General features: G+C 38.0%; 1 protein-coding gene across 1 annotated transcript; it reads right to left on the reverse strand.

The window, feature by feature from the left end:
- Positions 1 to 9,717: 9,717 nt before the first annotated feature.
- Positions 9,718 to 12,588, reverse strand: LOC113751830. The gene is made up of 5 exons (XM_027295982.1): positions 12,483 to 12,588; positions 11,631 to 11,853; positions 10,979 to 11,157; positions 10,395 to 10,744; positions 9,718 to 9,939 (listed from the first exon to the last, which is right to left on the reverse strand). Exons 1-5 carry the CDS (start codon positions 12,586 to 12,588, stop codon positions 9,718 to 9,720), a joined length of 1,080 nt encoding a protein of 359 aa, XP_027151783.1.
- Between the last annotated feature and the right edge of the window lie 5,979 nt (positions 12,589 to 18,567).

An 18,567-nucleotide genomic window follows, 5' to 3' on the forward strand; every position in this document is an offset into this window, starting at 1 on the left:
TGGAAGTGAGCGAAGAATTTGAGAAAAGTGAGGAAGAAAGAACTCTTTCACCACAACCTGTGGTGAGGCGTTGAAGAGGGAGTACTACTCGATGCTCCGAAGTTACAATCTTTGATAGTGCTACATTCACGACCCTAAAAAATCAGGAGTGGCATGAAGAACATGCAAATTTGGGATTTATCTTCGAGATGCATATCAACCCAAAGATAGAGACTACTTATCGCATCATGGAGGCATTCAATCAATTTGGATAGGTACCAATTCTTTCTCGGCCTACTCATTACTATCCAGACTTGGTGCACGAGTTTTATACTAACATAGTCAATAAGGCCAGTCATAGTGGAGAGATGGTAGACTCTTAGGTCCACGATACTCAAATACTACTTTCTTGTGATCTTTTGTCTCGAATATTGGGGTGCAATAATGAGGGGCCGGTTGTCAATTTGAAGAAAGGATTCACTGCTCCAAATAAGAGATGGGATCCCTCACATGCCATGTCTAGATTTGGTATCGCATACCAACCCTTCCACTCCTCAAGGAAAGAGACCATGATTCCTAGTGTCTTCAACACTTGTCATCATCTCATTATCTATATGATGGCGCACAATGTAATTCCTAAGAAGAGAGGTCATATGGAAATATGAAAAAATGATATCTACTTTCTTGACTACATGTTTCACAATAAGGAATCCTTCTTCACCTGCATCCTGCTCTTGAACATTATCATCAGCTATATAAGGACGATGGCAAGAAGGCATATTACTTTCTTCAAGGTTGGATTTTCCCTTCTCCTTTCTCTTATTTTTGAGAGTATGGGTGTTAATTTATCTAGCGTCACTCGAGTACAAGTTCGCCCCAGTGCAAAGCTGGCCATTTCTATACACCATGGGATGGGCATTGCCACGGAGCACATTGTTCTGCCTATAAGGGACAGACATCGGAGTGCACGTCATCGCCAAGAGGAAGCTAGACCTTTTATCTCTGCTCCACAAGTTTCTTCTTCTTCCCAGACCAATTGGCAGTGGCCTTTTAGTCGCCTTGATGACATAGAAACTTAGCAAGGCTAGATTAACGCTCGCACAAGTCGTATAAAAGATCATTTGCACTTAGATCATGATGTGCGAGGAGATGACGAGCCAACCTTTAGATGCTTTTATCTTTCACTTCCATGTTTGTTTATAATTTTGTGATAACTATTTTCATTGTAGGAGTTTAACTTGAACTTATGTTTTTATATCTAATACTTGTGGTAGTATTAGTAGATATTGATGGTAGATTGTCGATGGCTCGTGAATTATGGATCTAAGCCATTGAGTTGGCGAGTAACTTTTTCTTATTTTGTTCTTTTCTTTCCCTACACATTGAAGATAATGTGTATGTTAAGTATGGGGGAAGAAATGGTATTTAGTAGTGGTTACTTCTGTGCACATATTGATTGAAATGCTTGGACTTGATGTTGGGAAATTTGCTCAGTGTTTTGAAATATTGATATTTGGGTTTGTTGGCGGAGAGTTTTGTCCAGTATTAAGGGGAAACTCTATCAAAATTTTTCCAAAATCTTGTCTAAATTTTCAATTTTGCCCCAAGTTTTCATCACTACTCCACTTGAGTCCACTAATGCATGAAGTCTAAGTCCTTTTTGTGTCAAACCCTCCTAGATTAGTGAGATGAGCTAAGGTAATTTGAAAATTCAGTTCTCACTTGACGTGGAAACAATCATTATGTGATTAGAACTATTACATGTGAGAAAGTACATCTAGTAAAATAGGGACAATTATGCCTAAAATTTTGATTGATAAAGGACATCTTTCATCTTACTTACTTTTACAAGTAATTGATTTATATAGTTACTGAGAGTTATTTTCTTCCTTATCTCTACCTTATTGAGGGATTTGTTCTAAAAAATCCAATAAATCCCTGTGCCAAGTATTCGTGAGTTTTCATCTTAAAATGTCGACTTTTGTATAAAAAAGTATTTGAATTCAGAGTAATAAGTGAAGTGTTGAGTAACCGGGGATTTTCATCTAAAATATCTACTTTCACATCAAAAGATATTTTCACAATTTAAAGAATAAATAAAAGAAAAAGAAAGTGAATAATACCCTCTTAAGGTTTGTAAAGCTAACAACTCATTTTGAAGGAAGAAGATCTCCAAGATGTGTGACGCCCCCACTTCTCCTTAGGGCGAACCCAAGGGTATCGGCGGGACACCTGCCTATCTCTCACCAAGGCTCACTACGAGACGAATTCAAACTTATGGATAAATAATCAATAATGAAAGTCGAAGAGACAATGAAAGGTCGCTTCCTTAATAAACATTCAAATCTTACATCTCAAGTTATCAAAAGTACATCAACTTTTCCCTAAATATACAATCTCCAAAAGTTGTCTAATTAATTACATTCAAAATTCTAATCAGAAGTCTATCAATTTGGCTTCTCCATAATTTTTTCTATTTCGACTCCTGTTAAGGAAAACAAAACTAATGGGATGAGCTAACGCTCAGTGAGGCCAAGAAAAGCATGCAAACACATAGTTCAAGTAGTAATAGCACTTATACGAGAAATAAAGTTAAGTAATTCACAATTTAAAATAAAACACGCTCAATAAGGATACGGGAACTCTCAGGAGCTAGATTCCACTTGCTTTGCCGAGTCTCGATCATATACCTCCGTGTGATGACACTCCGTCAACTGGGTAGGTATATTTAGTCCGTGGAATACCACTTACTTTACGAATCCCGTTCACCGTTACACCCCTTGCTCTGGGTCTGCTCGTCATTTAGAAAGGCGATACTATTCGAGTATGCCAAGCGAGATCTCTCAAATAGATCAAGTTTTACGAATTTCTCATGGTTCACCAAGCTTTTCGACCAAGCCCATGCCGGCTCGAGTCACAAGATTAGCCTATGAGTTTGGCCGTCCCCCATAATTAAGAATGGTCGACGAGACAACGCTCCAATCGATGATTACAAATACGATTCACAATAGCAACACTTCACACAAGTCGATTATTAATTTGCATGGCAAAATTCAATTACGATTTCATTTAAAAGAGAACGAGTGCGATAAAGTGCACATTCGTCTCGACAATTCCAATTCACATAATTGACAAGAAGCAATTCACGTACTTAACAATAATTCATGCACTTGACACTCACTAAGTCAAAAAGTGAGTAAGTGAGCAAATAAACTTTTAGGCGTCCGCTCCGAGATTCTCTTGAAAATCCTCTTGAGCACCTGAAGAAATAACGATTAACTATCACTTACAACCATGCATCAACCAAGGAAGAGTGTACACTTGTTTAGAACTAAGACAATGTCTTAAAAAGAGAACTTGAAATCTTTTGAAAGTCGAGGTTCAAAAGTGAGGATTTAAAGTCCCAAGAGAAACTTACCACTTTCATGAAATCGAGTTTAAAACAGTCTATCGCTATCGAGAGAGAGTGAAAAGTTCTCAAAAACTCATTTCTTAAGAAATCGGAAAATTTCTGTTTTGCGCGATGATCTTTGGAAAATCAGATCTTGAGTTTGGCATGTCCAAAAATGGAAAACTTTATACCATCGGAAACTAGGTTCAAATTATTAAAAGTTCTCAGAAGACACTTTTTCAAGATTCCAACTAGAAAGCATTCATAATTCAGCTCAAAGTTACAGTTTCAAGAAGACAGGTTTGAACCAGTCTTGGTTTTTCAGCAATCTTTGGAAATTCGGCAAAATTCACAGGAAGTGAATCAGCCACTGAAATTTGTAACACAAAAAGAGTCCCACACAAAGTTTCAAACACAATGAGCAGAACTAAATTTGGATTTTTGGGCATCAAGATATAACAGATTAAATTTGGTTGAATCTTGCAAATTGATCAGTGAATTTTCAGATTTGCAGAGCAATCTTTGGGGCATGATTTGGGGATCGAAATGGTATTGAAATTATACCAAATTTGGTACACTTAAACTTACATATGTGGACTACCTCTCTATCAAATTATAGGTAAAAACTCACGTGGGAAGGTGGTTTAAAAAATGACCAAAGTTTGTGAAATTTTCAAAGCAAATCTGCTAACCCACTCTTTCTTTCTTTTCAAAGGTTTTGTCCAATGAAATCAACCCCAATTCACTCCATTTTTTAAACCAAGGTCCAGAAACATTTAATAAGCAATTGATGGTTAAATGACACTAAAATTTTGAAATATAACATCCCAAAATAGGTTTGACCATTCGGTCAGCAAGAAAGGGAAAAGTTTCTAGTTTCCAGCTTTGTCGCGTTTTTGAAATCAAGCCATATTTAACTCTATACAAATTAGTTTCTTGTTTCCTCACTTAAGTGACTCAAACTCAAGATGGATTGGTGTATTTCTCCCTTGGTTTTTCTCTCCCTCTCTCTCGGCCAAAGCAAGCAGAAAATGATGAAGAAAGGAAGCTAAATGGTGATATGAAGGCAAGACAATTTGGTCTTGGTCAAGGCCCTAGATGGCCAACAAGTGGCATCACCAATTTCCACTCATTTTTTTTTCTTTTCCTTGTAAATTTGGTCAACATTTTCGGCCAAAGCTAGCTGAGAATGAGGGGATATTTTGCACAAATATTAATGAGATTATATGGTAAGAAAGTGGTGATCAAGTGGTGTGTTCAATCGGTAGTGCACGGTACATGTCGGTTCGCACCGTTTTTCCTTAAATCACACGTACTAGGGTTTTTACTTCCTATTCACTAACTTTTTATCATTGATTCTAATCACATATTATTTCTCACCTAAAAGACACTCTTAAGCACCAAATTTGATCCTTACTCCGTACCGGATAATTACACTACGGATACACGAAAATTCTATTTCACTTCGAATTGAAATCGGAAAGGAAAACCCTAATTTCCTATGATCATTGGCACTTTTCTAAGGTGATTGAGTAGTAGGATAGTATAGAATAATAATTGCCAAATAATTTTCAAAGAAAAGGGGATTTTCAAGAAATATATAAGGAATTTACAAGTCCTCACAATGATGCCTTTCTCCAAGCTAGAACTAATCTCCAAGTAGTATGTGAGTTGGATGAAGATTTTCAAGTGAAATGGAACAAGATTGGAGCAAGATGAAGAGAGCTTTCTTCCTTCCTTTTCCTTTGCTGTTTCGGCCGACCAAAGAGAGGAGAGAGAGAGTGTTTGTTTGTGTGAAGCTTACCTTGGAAGATTGGAGGGAAAAAGGAACAAAAAGCTGGCCAAAGTTAACTTTGAATAGTTGTCGCGCGCGGGTTTCGTGCCACCGTTTTCTCTCGGGTTTAATACACTCATGCACTAATTCTCCAAGGTACTTTCTTTAACACTATAATTACTCAATCTTACGAGTCTAGTATTAATTTCTCAAATCTCTAATTAGTCGCACGGTACGACTTTCGAAAAACTATCGACGCGCGCGCGGTAAAAGCTTAATTGGAACTCACTCACCTCTAATCTCTCAATTAACTTTTCTTAGTCTACTATTGATTATTCGTAATTCTCAAAGATTATTACACTCTCGAATTGAATATTGTCTCGAAAAATATGTATTCGCTATTTCTCGCTAAACAAGCCGCAGAAAAATTAAATTTCCAAACGGGTCATTTTAAAAATATAAGTGAGGAATTGTTCCATGTAAATGGATTTAAAATAGTTGAAATAAATTATTCGGAGAAAATGATTGAATAAATAATTAAATAAGCCAGTAAAATAAGATAAAAATAGGAAAATTTTCGGGTCTTCACATCCTTCCTCTTAAAAAGAATTTCGTCCTCGAAATTTGTACCTTGATTTAGAAATAGCTCTGGATACTTCTTTCGGGTGTCCTCTTTATTTATCTCAACAATAAAAACTCTTCAGATCTTGGTACATCTTATTACCTCTAGGGTGCACCGTATGCTTAGAACGGTGAGTTTCTTCTGACTCAAAATTCATACTTGTGGAACTTAGCAAAAGTCAACGCTTTCTCAAGGTTTGCAAAACTATCGTCAAATGTCGTTCTTGATTCTCTCGAGACTTAAAATATATCAATATATCATCTGTGAACACCACCACAATCTAATCCAAATAGAGTTTAAAACTCAGTGTATCAAGTTTATGTAAACTGCCGGTGCATTAGTCAACTCAAAAGACATGACTACAAACTCAAAATAGCCACGTCTTGAAGCAAAAGCAATCTTAGGTACAACTCTTTCTAAGATCCTTAACCAATAACAGTCTTGTCTCAGATCCAACTTAGAAAACACCTTGGAAACTAGGTTCCAAATGTCACAATTCATCAAAAGATATCATTTTGAAAATCTTTTCACAAATGGAACAAAATCAAGCCACAAGATGCAGCTTCCAGTTTCAATCGTATAAACAGTCAAACAGAACAGCCAAATTTGCCAACTCACTGCGGTTCACTCAAAATGAACCAACAGGAGATTTTTATACCATTGAAAAGCTATGAATGTCTAGTTTTGAATGCCACAAACGGCACTCAATTTTGACTTTTGTACAGAGAGTTACGTTCGAACGAAGAAGCACTGTCCGAGAACCCTGCTATACGTTTTCCAGATTTGAACCTTTACCAAAACTCAAGTTTTGTGCATCCAAATGAAACAATTTTTTAAAGGCACTTTGTACACACAATATACAACATATATCCATCAATTTCATAGTCACTCAAGCATCAAAATTTTGAAATAAAAACTGAACAACATGGACAGAATTTTCAGCCAGCACACTTTCCAAAATTTTCCAACTTTCTCTTCATTTTCTAACCATAATCCTCTCATTCATCACACAAACAACATTAACCAAGCAACATATCCTCAAGTCAGCTACGTACAAGCCTCCTTAAGACCGCTAGCTTAGAGATTAAAGCAAGGTAAATAGTTTCCTCAAGTCCTCTAACCTATTTTCTTGCTTAGGGTTGTAAACCCATGAAAACTAACCACTAATCTTTGAATAAATGGAAGGATTAAAGGAGATGAAAGTTACCTCCTAAACCCTAGATGAAATCAAAATTTTCCACCAAAAACTCTCCAAGAAACTCCACAAGATGTTGCCTTTCTTTATCCTAGAGTTGATTTCCAAGAGGTGTGGAAGTTGGATGAAGATTTGCAAGTGCAATGGAACCAAAAGAGTTGAGTTTTCTTCCTCCCTTTTCCTTTGCTTGAGTCATCCGAGAGAGAAGAGAGAGAGATGAGTGTTTGTTTGTGTGAAGTTTGTCTTGGAAGATTGGAGGGGAAAGTAACTAAAAAAGCTTGCCAAAGTCAACTTTGAATAGTTGTCAGAATAGTGTTTCGTACCACCACTTTTCCCTCTTGTTTGTTGCACTAGTGCATTAATCCTCCAATGTAATTCTTTTAACACTATAATTACTCATTCTTAATAGTCTAATATAAATTTATCAAATCCCTACTTAGTCGTTCCGGCACGATTTACGCGAACTTCTGACTTGCACGCGATAAAGCGAAATTTAAGAGCAATTCATGCAACGATAATATAATTAACTAACTCTAGGGTAAATAATTATAAAAATGACTATTTTAAGAATCAAAACATGAGTCTTCACATTCTCCTCCTCTTAAGAGAATTTCGTCCATGAATTCATACCTTGATTGAAAAATAGATCTGGATATTATCCTTGAATCTCTTCTTCTACTTCCCAAGTTGCTTCCTCTAGTCCGTGGTTCCTCCATAGAACTTTCACCAACGGGATTCGCTTATTCCTCAGTTCTTTCACCTTACGATCTAGAAGGTTTATTGGTTTCTCCTCATAGATCAGTGCCTCGTCGATCTCAATATTTTCTGGTTACAGGACATGAGACGGATCTGGATAATATTTGTTGAGTATGGATACGTGGAAAATGTTATGGATTTGAGACAGACTTGGTGGTAGTTCCAGCTTATAGGCCACGTTTTCCATGCGTTGGAGAATCTTATAAGGTCATACAAATTTTGGTTGTAACTTCTTTCCTCTCCCTGCCATCAAACTTGCTTTAAGAAGAGTAATGTTAAGAAAAACTTGGTCTCCAACCACAAACTCCAAATCTTTCCTTAGATTATCAGCATAACTTTTTTGACGACTTTGAGCGGTTTGTATCCTTTGGCGTATCAACTTTACCTTTTCGTATGCTTTCTCAATCCATGGTACTGTAGTTAAGTTTCAAACCTTTCTTTCACCTATTTCATCCTAACAAATCGGAGACCTACACTTCCGGCCATAAAGAGTCTCGTACGGAGCCATTTGAATGGATGAATGGAAACTATTATTATAAGTAAACTCCACCAATGTCAAGTACTTACTCCAATTCTCTCCAAAATCCAAAATACAGGTTCTCAACATGTTCTCAAGAGTCTGAATTGTCCTCTCCGATTGTCCATCAGTCTGGGGGTGGTAGGTAGTGCTAAAATTTAATTTAATTCCTAGCATTTCTTGCATCTTCTGCCAGAACCGCGAAACAAACCTAGGTTTTCGATCGGACACAATACTTACTGGTATACCATGTAGCCTTATAATTTCATCCAAATACAGTTTCGCTAACTTCTCCAGTGAGTATTTCATACTAATCGGTAGAAAATGAGCAGATTTGGTCAATCTATCCACTATTACCCAAATGGCGTCGTGACCTCTTTGTGTCTTAGATAATCCAGATACAAAATTTATGGTGATATTTTTCCACTTCCACTCGGATATCTCTAGAGATTATAATAGGCCAGATGGTTTCTGATATTCGGCTTAAACCTGCTGGCAAATCAAATAAGTCTGGACAAACCGAGTAATTTCTTTCTTCATGTTCTCCCACCAATATAAGTTTTTCAAGTTTTGCTACATTTTATTCCCCCCAAGATGTATCGTATACTTAGAACGTTCGGTTTCTTCCAAGATTTTCCTTTTTAGCCCTTCGTCCTTTGGCATTACTATGCGATTCCGAAATCTTAGTATGCCATTCATTCTCAAGTTAAAATCCGACTTTCCCCCTTTCATAACTTTGTCCAACCACTTTTGCACTTCAGAGTCCTTCTCTTATTCCTCCTTGATACAATCGAGCAGAGTAGATGTCACGATAATATTTCCAAGAATTACTTTTCTCGATTCAAGACAAGGGTTCCAATTGCTATCCTCCTCTAACAAGTGCAATTCTTTGATCATCAATCCTACTACTTGCACTTGGCGACTTAAATCATCGGCCATCACATTAGATTTTTCTGGATGATAGTTGATCGTACAATCATAGTCTTTCAAAAATTTCACCCATCTACGATGTCTCAAGTTCAACTCTTTTTTGGGAAAACAAGTACTTAAGGCTCTTGTGCTCTATAAAAACCTCAAACGTCACCCCATAGAGGTAATGCCTCCACTTTTCAATGCAAATACTACAGCTGCTAATTCCAAATCATGAGTTGGATAATTTCTCTCGTGAGCCTTTAACTTCCTGGAGGCATACGCTATCACCTTATCATTCTGCATCAATACACACTCCAATCGTTCTTTTAAAGCATCTGTGTAGACCATAAAACTATCATTTCCATTTGATAAAGCTAATACAGGTGCCTTGTCAAACATCTCTTTAACTCCTGAAAACTTTCTTCACACTTAGGGCTCCATATAAATTTTTCACTTTTCTTAGTCAACTCAGTCATGGGTCTCGCAATTTTAGAAAAATCTTTGATAAACTTTCGGTAATACCCTACTAACCCTAAAAATTTCGAAATTCGATAGGATTTTCCGGTTGTTTTCACTTAGAAACTGCTTCAACTTTGGCCAGATCTACCTTAATTCCGTCCTTGGAAATTATATAACCTAAGAAGGTTATTTCCTTCAACCATAATTCACATTTGCTAAACTTAGCATACAACTGATATTCCTTCAAAGTTTGTAAAACAACTCTCAAATGTTTCTCATGATTCTCCAAAGTTTTAGAGTACACCAGTATATCGTCAATAAATACAACTACAAACTGGTTCAGATAAGGGTTAAAGATTCTGTGCATTAAATCCATAAAAGCTGCAGGTGCATTAGTCAACCCGAATGGCATCACTGCAAACTCAAAGTGTCCGTACCTCGAGTTAAAGGCAGTTTTAGGTATATCTTTTTCCAAAATTCTCAATTGATAATAACCTTGCATGAGATCCAACTTTGAGAATACTACCACCCCTTGCAATTGGTCAAATAACTCATCAATGTGGGGTAAAGGGTACCTATTCTTGATGGTAACATCATTCAAATCTCGGTAGTCTATACACATTCTCAAGCTACCATCTTTCTTTTTAACAAACAAAACAATACCGGAGCTCCCCACGGTGAATCACTTTCTTTTATAAAGTCTCGCTGTAGCAAATCCTGCAATTGCAATTTCAACTCTTTCAATTCAATTGGAGCCATTCTATATGGCGTTTTAGAGATAGGTGCTACCCCCGGAGTCAAATCAATCTTAAAAACTATCTCCCTTTTCGGAGGCAAAGACTCTAATTCTTCAGAAAAAACATCTGGATACTCCTTTACTACAGGCATATCTTCTAACCTCACCTTATCACTAGGAGTATTTATAAGAAAAACCAAATATTCTTGAACTCCCTTATTCAACATTTTTCTAACTCGAATTCCTGAAATATGAGCAGATGAGGCTAATCTATCCTTTATATCCAATTTTAGGGTTGCCTCTCCTGGAATGCACAATTCTACCATTTTCGTCTTACAATTCAACTGAGCATGGTAGCGAGCTAACCAGTCCATTTCTAGGATGACATCATACCCCTTAATATCTAAACCCATCAAATCGGCCAGTAACTTTCATTCTTTAACCCATATCTCGCAATCTCTTTACACCAAGTTAGCAAGTAAACTTTGTTCCCCAATAGGTGTTCTAACCTCCAAGTCATAAGGTAGTTTAATTGGTTTTGCATCTATTCCACTCATAAAGTTAAGGCTTACCAAAAAATGCGTCGCACCCGGATCAATTAAAACCTTAACTAAACGGTGAAAAATAGGGATCGTACCTTCAACCACCTCAGTAGCATCCGGAATCTGCTGATAATCCAATGCGTAAACCCTAGCAGGTACCTTGGATCGACTCCCTCCAGCACTAGACTGCTTAGAGGCTAACTTTTCAGACCTTTGAGTACTACCTCTTTCTTTTGGTACACTTGGGCATTTTGATAACTGGTACTCGGTACTGCTACAATACAAGTATTTCCCCCATTTCCTCCAACAATCATTCTCTGCATGGTTGGGCTTGTCACAGTAGCCACAACTAACTTTAGAAATTACGGCCTGACCACTAGAAGGTATTTCTCTCGTTTGACATTGCCCACTACGACTTCCTCTCGATAAAGTCCTCTTGGAGTTCTAGCGGTCCTTACTCCTCCCGTTCCCCTTTCCATCTTGGGAGATAGGGCACTTTTACTGGCTTATCCAGAAGAGTAACTAGGAGTGTTCCTTTTCTTAGTGTGGAAGTCCCTAACTTGCAGCCTTGCTCTTTCAACTCTCTGCGCTTTCGACAGGGATTCAGTGAACATAGAGATTTGGGCTGCTGCCAACCCCTCTTGGATTTTCACATTAAATCCTTGCACAAAGTGCCTTATCCTTCTCTACTCATTAGTTACCAATTTCGGAGCGTACTTAGAAAACTTAGTAAACTTCCCCTCATACTCTACCACGCTAAAGGTTCCTTGTCTCAACTTTATGAATTCGTCCTCCCGCTTCTCTTGGATCAGAGGTGGAAGAAACTTCTCATTGAACTCCTTCGTGAAGTTTTCGCAGATCCAAGGGGACTGTGCTCTTTCCCACTTTTCCCTTATCACGTCCCTCCAAACACGTGCAATGCCTTCAAATTGGAAGGCAGCAAAGTTCACTCGCCTCTCTTCTGTATAGTCTAAGGCAGTGAAAATATTGGTCATTCATTTCAGCCAGTTCTCCGCTAACTCCGGATCAGGTCCCCCAATCAACTTGCGTGAAAAAAATTTCAAAAATCTCTCCAAGACTCTATCCTCCTCTCTATCTTGGGTCTCAGATTGGTTAATTGGCCCTGGACCCTGTCACTATGCTAATCGTTCTAGGATATCGGTTATCCGGTTAATGACAGTAGCCACTTGGTTACCTTCTACATTTTCTTGTCTCTGATTCAGCCCGTTGCCGATCCTTGATCATCCCCCTGAGTTTGAGATTGCCTAGCCCCACGTCCTCGGCCCCTTCTACTTCTACGGCCGTCCATAGTCCTAATTATGTCTAATATAAGAAATAAAATAATTACGCTAGAAAATACTTAAAATAAAAGCCAACATGAAAACATTGGAAATAATAATAACTAACATATATTAACACTTTGAGATTCATATAATTAGCAAGTCATGGGGCATTTACAAAAATATAGCACACAGGTGCCACAAAAGTAGGCCACACAGTTAAGCAAAATATAATGACCTTTGACTAGCACCACCCCAGCTATTCTTTAGCTACAAAAGTCAAAATATTTATCACTCCAAGTCTAATGCTCAGCAGGACCGTCAGGCGGGACCTTCTCCTCCGGATTCTCCTCGAAAGACTCCTCCTCAGGAGTGCTCTCAGGAACCGGGCTCTGAACAGCGTCCATCACCTCCTCGATCAACATAGTGGTGTCAAGAAGCCCGATCCTTAACCTCCTCGACTACCCTGACCAGTCGAGTTCTAGTCCTCTGTAACTCATCACGAGTAGCCTCAGCCCTAGCCAGCTCGTCTACTACCATTCCATCTAACTCTGCAATCCTAGCACCCTGAGCGTCTACCATAGCTCTCAACTCCTCGACCTCTTGGAGTAAGGCTCTGTTGGTATTCACCAACTGACGATGCTCATTGTCAATGGACCATACAAGATCATTAGGGTAAGCGTGCGTCACCCTACAGGGACAACGGGGAAACCTAGATGAAGGCGAGAATCGAACGTGTGCTCCTCCACCAAGTGCTTGATAGTAGATAGACCTAAGAGACTCCACGTAACCATTAGCATGTCCATTACCATTAACAGTGTGTCCTCCATTACTATTCTCCATCTCTACAAAACAACCACAAATTCCAGATTAGAAACTTAACGTCACTAACTCTCTTAAATATCACTTAAAATATAACTAAGTTATCTCATTCCTATTCTCGAGGGTAAAGTCTCTAATATATCTCCCAAATAGATCTCTAAACCTAGTGCTCTGATACCAATTGTGATGCCCCACTTCTCTCTAGGGCGAATCCAAGGATATCGGCGGGACGCCTGCCCAACTCTTGCCAGGGCTCACTGCGAGACGAATTCAAACTTATGGATAAACAATCAATAATGAAAGTCGAAGAGACAATGAAAGGTCGCTTCCTTAATAAACATTCAAATCTTACATCACAAGTTACCAAAAGTACATCAACTTTTTCCAAAATATACAACCTCCAAAAGTCGTCTAATTAATTACATTCAAAATCCTAATCAGAAGTCCATCAAGTTGGCTTCTCCATAATTCTTTCCATTTCGACTCCTGTTAAGGAAAACAAAACTAATGGGATGAGCTATCGCTCATTGAGGTCAAGAAAAATATACAAACACATAGTTCAAGTAGCAATAGCACTTATACGAGAAATAAAGCTATGACGTTCAAGTAATTCACAATTTAAAACAAAACATACTCAATAACGATACGGGAACTCTCAGGAGCTAGATTCCACTTGCTTTGCCGAGTCTCAATCATATACCTCCGCGTGATGACACTCTATATTTAGTCCGTCGAACACCACTTACTTCACGAATCCCGTTCACCATTACACCCCCTGTTCCGGGCCAGCTCGCCATTTAGAAAAGCGATACTACTCGAGTATGCAAAGCGAGATCTCTTAAATAGATTAAGTTTTACGAATTTCTCATGGTTTACCAAGCTTTTCGACCAAGCCCATGTCGGCTCGAGTCACAAGGTTAGCCTATGAATTTGGACGTCCCCCATAATTAAGAATGGTCGACGAGACAACGCTCCAATCGACGATCATAATTATGATTCACAACAGCAACACTTCACACAAGTCGATTATCAATTTACATAGCAAAATTTGATTATGATTTCATTTAAAAGAGAACGAGTGTGATAAAGTATACACTCGTCTCGACAATTCCAATTCACATAATTGACAAGAAGCAATTCACGTACTTAACAATAATTCATGCACTTGACACTCACTAAGTCAAAAAGTGAGTAAGTGAGCAAATAAGTTTTTAGGTGTCCACTCCAAGATTCTCTTAAAGATCCTCTTGAGCACCTGAAAAAATAACGATTAACTATCACTTACACCCATGCATCAACCAAGGAAGAGTGTACACTTGTTTAGAACTAAGACAATGTCTTAAAAGAGAACTTTAAATCTCTCGAAAATCGGGGTTCAAAAGTGAGGATTTAAACTCTCAAGAGAGACTTGTCTCTTCCATGAAATCGAGTTTAAAACGGTCTATCGCTATCGAGAGAGAGTGGCAAGTTCTCAAAAACTCATTTCCTAAGAAATCGAAAAATTTTTGTTTTGCACGATGATCTTTGGAAAATCAGATCTTGATTTTAGCATGTTCAAAAATGAAAAACTTTATATCGTCAGAAACTAGGTTTGAAGTACTAAAAGTTCTCAGAAGATACTTTTCCAAGATTCCAACTAGAAAGCATTCATAATTCAGCTAAAAGTTACAGTTTCAAGAAGACAGGTTTGAACCAGTCTTGGTTTTTCAGCAATCTTTAGAAATTTAGCAAAATTCACAGGAAGTGAATCAGCCTCTCAAATTTGTAACACAAAAAGAGTCCTACATAAAGTTTCAAACAGAACTAAATTCGAAGTTTTGAGCATTAGGATATAACAGTTTAAAGTCGGTTGAATCTTGCAAACTGATCAGTGAATTTCCAGATTTGAAGAGCAATTTTTGGGGCATTATTTGGGGATCGAAATGGTATTGAAATTACACTAAATTTGGTACAATTAAACTTCCATATGTGAACTACCACTCTATCAAATTATAGGTAAAAACTCATGTGGGGAGGCAGTTAACAAAATGACCAAAGTTTGTGAAATTTTCAAAGCAAATCTGCTAACCCACTCTTTCTTTCTTTCCAAAGGTTTTGTCCAATGAAATCAACCCCAATTCACTCCATTTTTTAAACCAAGGTTCCAGAAACATTTACTAAGCAATTTATGGTTAAATTACACTAAAATTTTTGAAATATAACATCCCAAAACAGGTTTGACTATTCGGTCAGCAAGAAAGGAAAAAGTTTCCAGTTTCTAGCTTTGTTGCATTTTTGAAATCAAGCCATATTTTACTCTATACAACTCCAAATTGAGAATGGTTGATGGCATTGGAAACTAGGTTCAAAATGTCACAATTCATCAGAAGACATCGTTTTGAAAATCGTTTCGCAAATAGGACAAAATCAAGCCACAAGATGTAGCTTCCAGTTTCATTCGTATAAACAGTCAAATAGAACATCCAAATTTAGCAACTCACTGCAGTTCACTCAAAATGAACCAGTAGGAGATTTTTACACCATTGAAAAGCTATGAATGTCTAGTTTTGAATGCCACAAACGGCACTCAATTTCAACTTTTGTACAGAGAGTTACGTTCGAACGAAGAAACACTGTCCGAGGATCCTGCTATACGTTTTCCAGATTTGAACCTTTACCAAAACTCAAGTTTTGTGCATCCAAATGAAACGATTTTTGAAAGGCACTTTATACACATAATATAAAACATATATCCATCAATTTCATAGTCAACCAATGGCAGGTCGTCGAGCCTGTGCAATTTTAATAATAAAAACCTAAATACCACTAACAGCAGTCAGTAATTAATTCTAAGTACTGGAGCAGGGACTCTAGGTTTGCAATGGGTTACTTGATTCACACTGTTCCCGAAGAATTTGCTTAATCCGATATACCAGAATTAATTAGTTGACAATAATTACTAATTAGTAGACAGTGGCAAGTAGGGTCGTCTCCTCAGGGACTGGAAATATTTGTCTCTTTTAAATTCCAATAGGTAAGGGGGGATTTCACCAGAATAAAACTCAGAAACAATTAAACAACTCAACTAAAAATAAATAATCAACTAGCACGAGTGTAGCAGGAATTAAATCAAGAATAAATAAATTCTAGCCAAGGATACAACTACTCAGACACAGTCCATTTATCCTATCATTGATGCAAGAGAGGTTCGCTTAATTTATTAATAGACTGGTTATAGTCGCCGATGGACTCTAACGACCAATTTTTCCTTAATTTATTGACAACCAAGGTACGACTATTGATTACCCATAACCAGAAAATACTCCTAGGTACGACCGTAGGAATTAATTTTCCGATTGCATTAATAACTAGAAAAACCTAACTCTAATCAATAACACGCTACGAGGGTTATTTAAATTAGATTGCATGTTCCCCTAATGTGTAAACACACCAGTGGCCACTAATATTAATCAATCAAACAATTACGGATTTAATTGACTAAATTGGCACGAGATTAATAAATCATATTGAACATCGGACCCTTGACATCCAATGAATAAAATAATTCCATAAAAATTCAAGCAGACAACGTGCAAATATTAATAAATTGAGGAACGCGTGAAAACTAATTAGATCTCACAGATTTTCGGGACTGTGCCGTCGAGTTGACCCTTGACTAGATGGAAGGTTTAGCCACGCCGCATAATTGAATTACCACACGAATCAATAGATTGCAAAGGAATTGCGATTTTTTACTAGAAAGCAAGGAATAAAAGATGTTTTTCCCGTTGGAAAATATTGTCGAACACCTGGCATGTGTCAGAGGCCAGTCAAAAGAAAGGTAACTAGAACTAAACTAAAAAGCTAAACTAAAAAGGGTCTCCTTTGCTTCTGTACGTTGTCCCTTTTAAAGAACCAAAAGAAAGATGACTAAAAGCTATCTAGGTGGTCCCCACACATGTGGACAAAGCCTCCAAATTATTTCTTGTTCCAAGTCTCTCTACGTTGCTTTCTTTGAAGAGCCCAAATGACTAAATATCTTTCACTAGCTTTGTGGTCCCCACCAATTCAAGGGCCCAAGGATTGAAACCCTTAGAAGTCTCCATTTTCTCCATAAAGTCCCTCCTTTTTGGTAGTTTTCTGCTTTATTCCTGAAATTAAGTCCAGATACCAAATATAAGTAAATATCAACAATTAACACAATATTGGGCAGGGATAAAAGGGAAAATTAATAATAAAATTACTAACAAATGATAACCTATCAATTCCCCCTACACTTGAATCATGCTTGCCCTCAAGCATGGAGACAACTGAACTCAACAATGGCTAGCTTTCACATTATCATTGCCAGCTATTCGTATACCAACATCAAGTTTTAGTGGCTAAGTGTCAAGACATATCTTTCCCGGTTAGCTCCTAAGTTCATAGACCTGTCCAATTCATGGCTAACTCGCCTAGGAAACCCAAATATTAACTAGCAACAGTCAGCAATTGAGTCAACTGGCAACCAAAATCTCAACATTGAGAACCAAGGATCGGCGGGTCAACATGATCATAAACTCACGTATTTTCCACATCGGATCTTTCTTTTCTTTTTTATTTTGTTTCTTTCTTTTTTCTCTTTTTTCTTTTTTTTTTGTTTTTTGTTTTTTGTTTTTTAATAGAATAAGGCTTAGTCCCAAGCTATTCAAGTCTTTTGACGTGAACTCTGACATTTTTAGATGAAAGTGCCCAGTTACTCAACTTTTCACAGCTCCCAGACTACTAACTCATAGATATCACCATTTTTGACGCGAGAGCCGACACTTGTGGTGAAAACTCCCGGTTACTGGGTGGCGACACTAGCGGAGTATAGCCATACGTTATTCACCAAGAACACCCAAAATATCAAGTAATTAAAGATCATGGCCCGCGTCCTGTCCTAAATATGGAGAACTAAGGTCAACCGGAGACCAATCCACACAACAATGCCAGCAAAATATTTACATTGCCTAAACAAGTTAGCCATAAATTGCACCAAATCGTTAAACTAAAAATATTCACCAGGACAGCATGCTCGCACTTGCCACTAAAACTCAATTCATAGAGTAAACTACCACTAGCAATAAAAGAATAAGCTGCCAGAGTACTCACCAAGATAACAGCAAGGGAAAAACACCCAAAAGGAATAAAGGAACAACACCTAAACAAAAGAAAAACGAAAACTGGAAATATCCCAAACTGCCCCCCCACACCTAAATCACACATTGCCCCCAATGTGAGAAACGAATAACAAAAGTAAAAAAAAGGGCAACGGTACTTCCCTGGAGTCGTCAAAGCATGGGAGGGTTGGGCGAAAACTGAGGTGGAAAGCCGGCCTGCTGCATAAACGCCGCCAGATTCTCCACCTGTAGAAATTGGACAGATGGTGACGGCGTGGTTGAAGCTGTCGGCAGTCGCACGGCTGAGGAGGAGGAGGTGCTGCGTGGGTGAGGTTGTGGCGCAGTAGCGGCGGGAAAGAAGCTCGCAGTAGCGGCGGATGAAGGAAAAGAAGGAAAAGGGGAAAAGAGAAAGCAGCGGGGAAGAAAGAAGAAAGAATGAATGAATGAAGGAAGGAAGAAAAG

The sequence above is a fragment of the Coffea eugenioides genome, chromosome 11 (genome assembly GCF_003713205.1).
Source record: "Coffea eugenioides isolate CCC68of chromosome 11, Ceug_1.0, whole genome shotgun sequence".
Classification (NCBI taxonomy): domain Eukaryota; kingdom Viridiplantae; phylum Streptophyta; class Magnoliopsida; order Gentianales; family Rubiaceae; genus Coffea; species Coffea eugenioides.

Bases quoted from the DNA above. Each gene is read 5' to 3' on its own strand.
- LOC113751830 (XM_027295982.1), bottom strand. From the start codon at position 12,588: ATGTTGATCGAGGAGGTGATGGACGCTGTTCAGAGCCCGGTTCCTGAG. The intron at 11,854-12,482 runs GTCCTGCTGAGC...TCACTGCCTTAG, and splicing joins GGAGAAGGTCCCGCCTGACG to ACTATACAGAAGAGAGGCGA. The intron at 11,158-11,630 runs GTATGAGGGGAA...CTTGTATTGTAG, and splicing joins GGAACCTTTAGCGTGGTAGA to CAGTACCGAGTACCAGTTAT.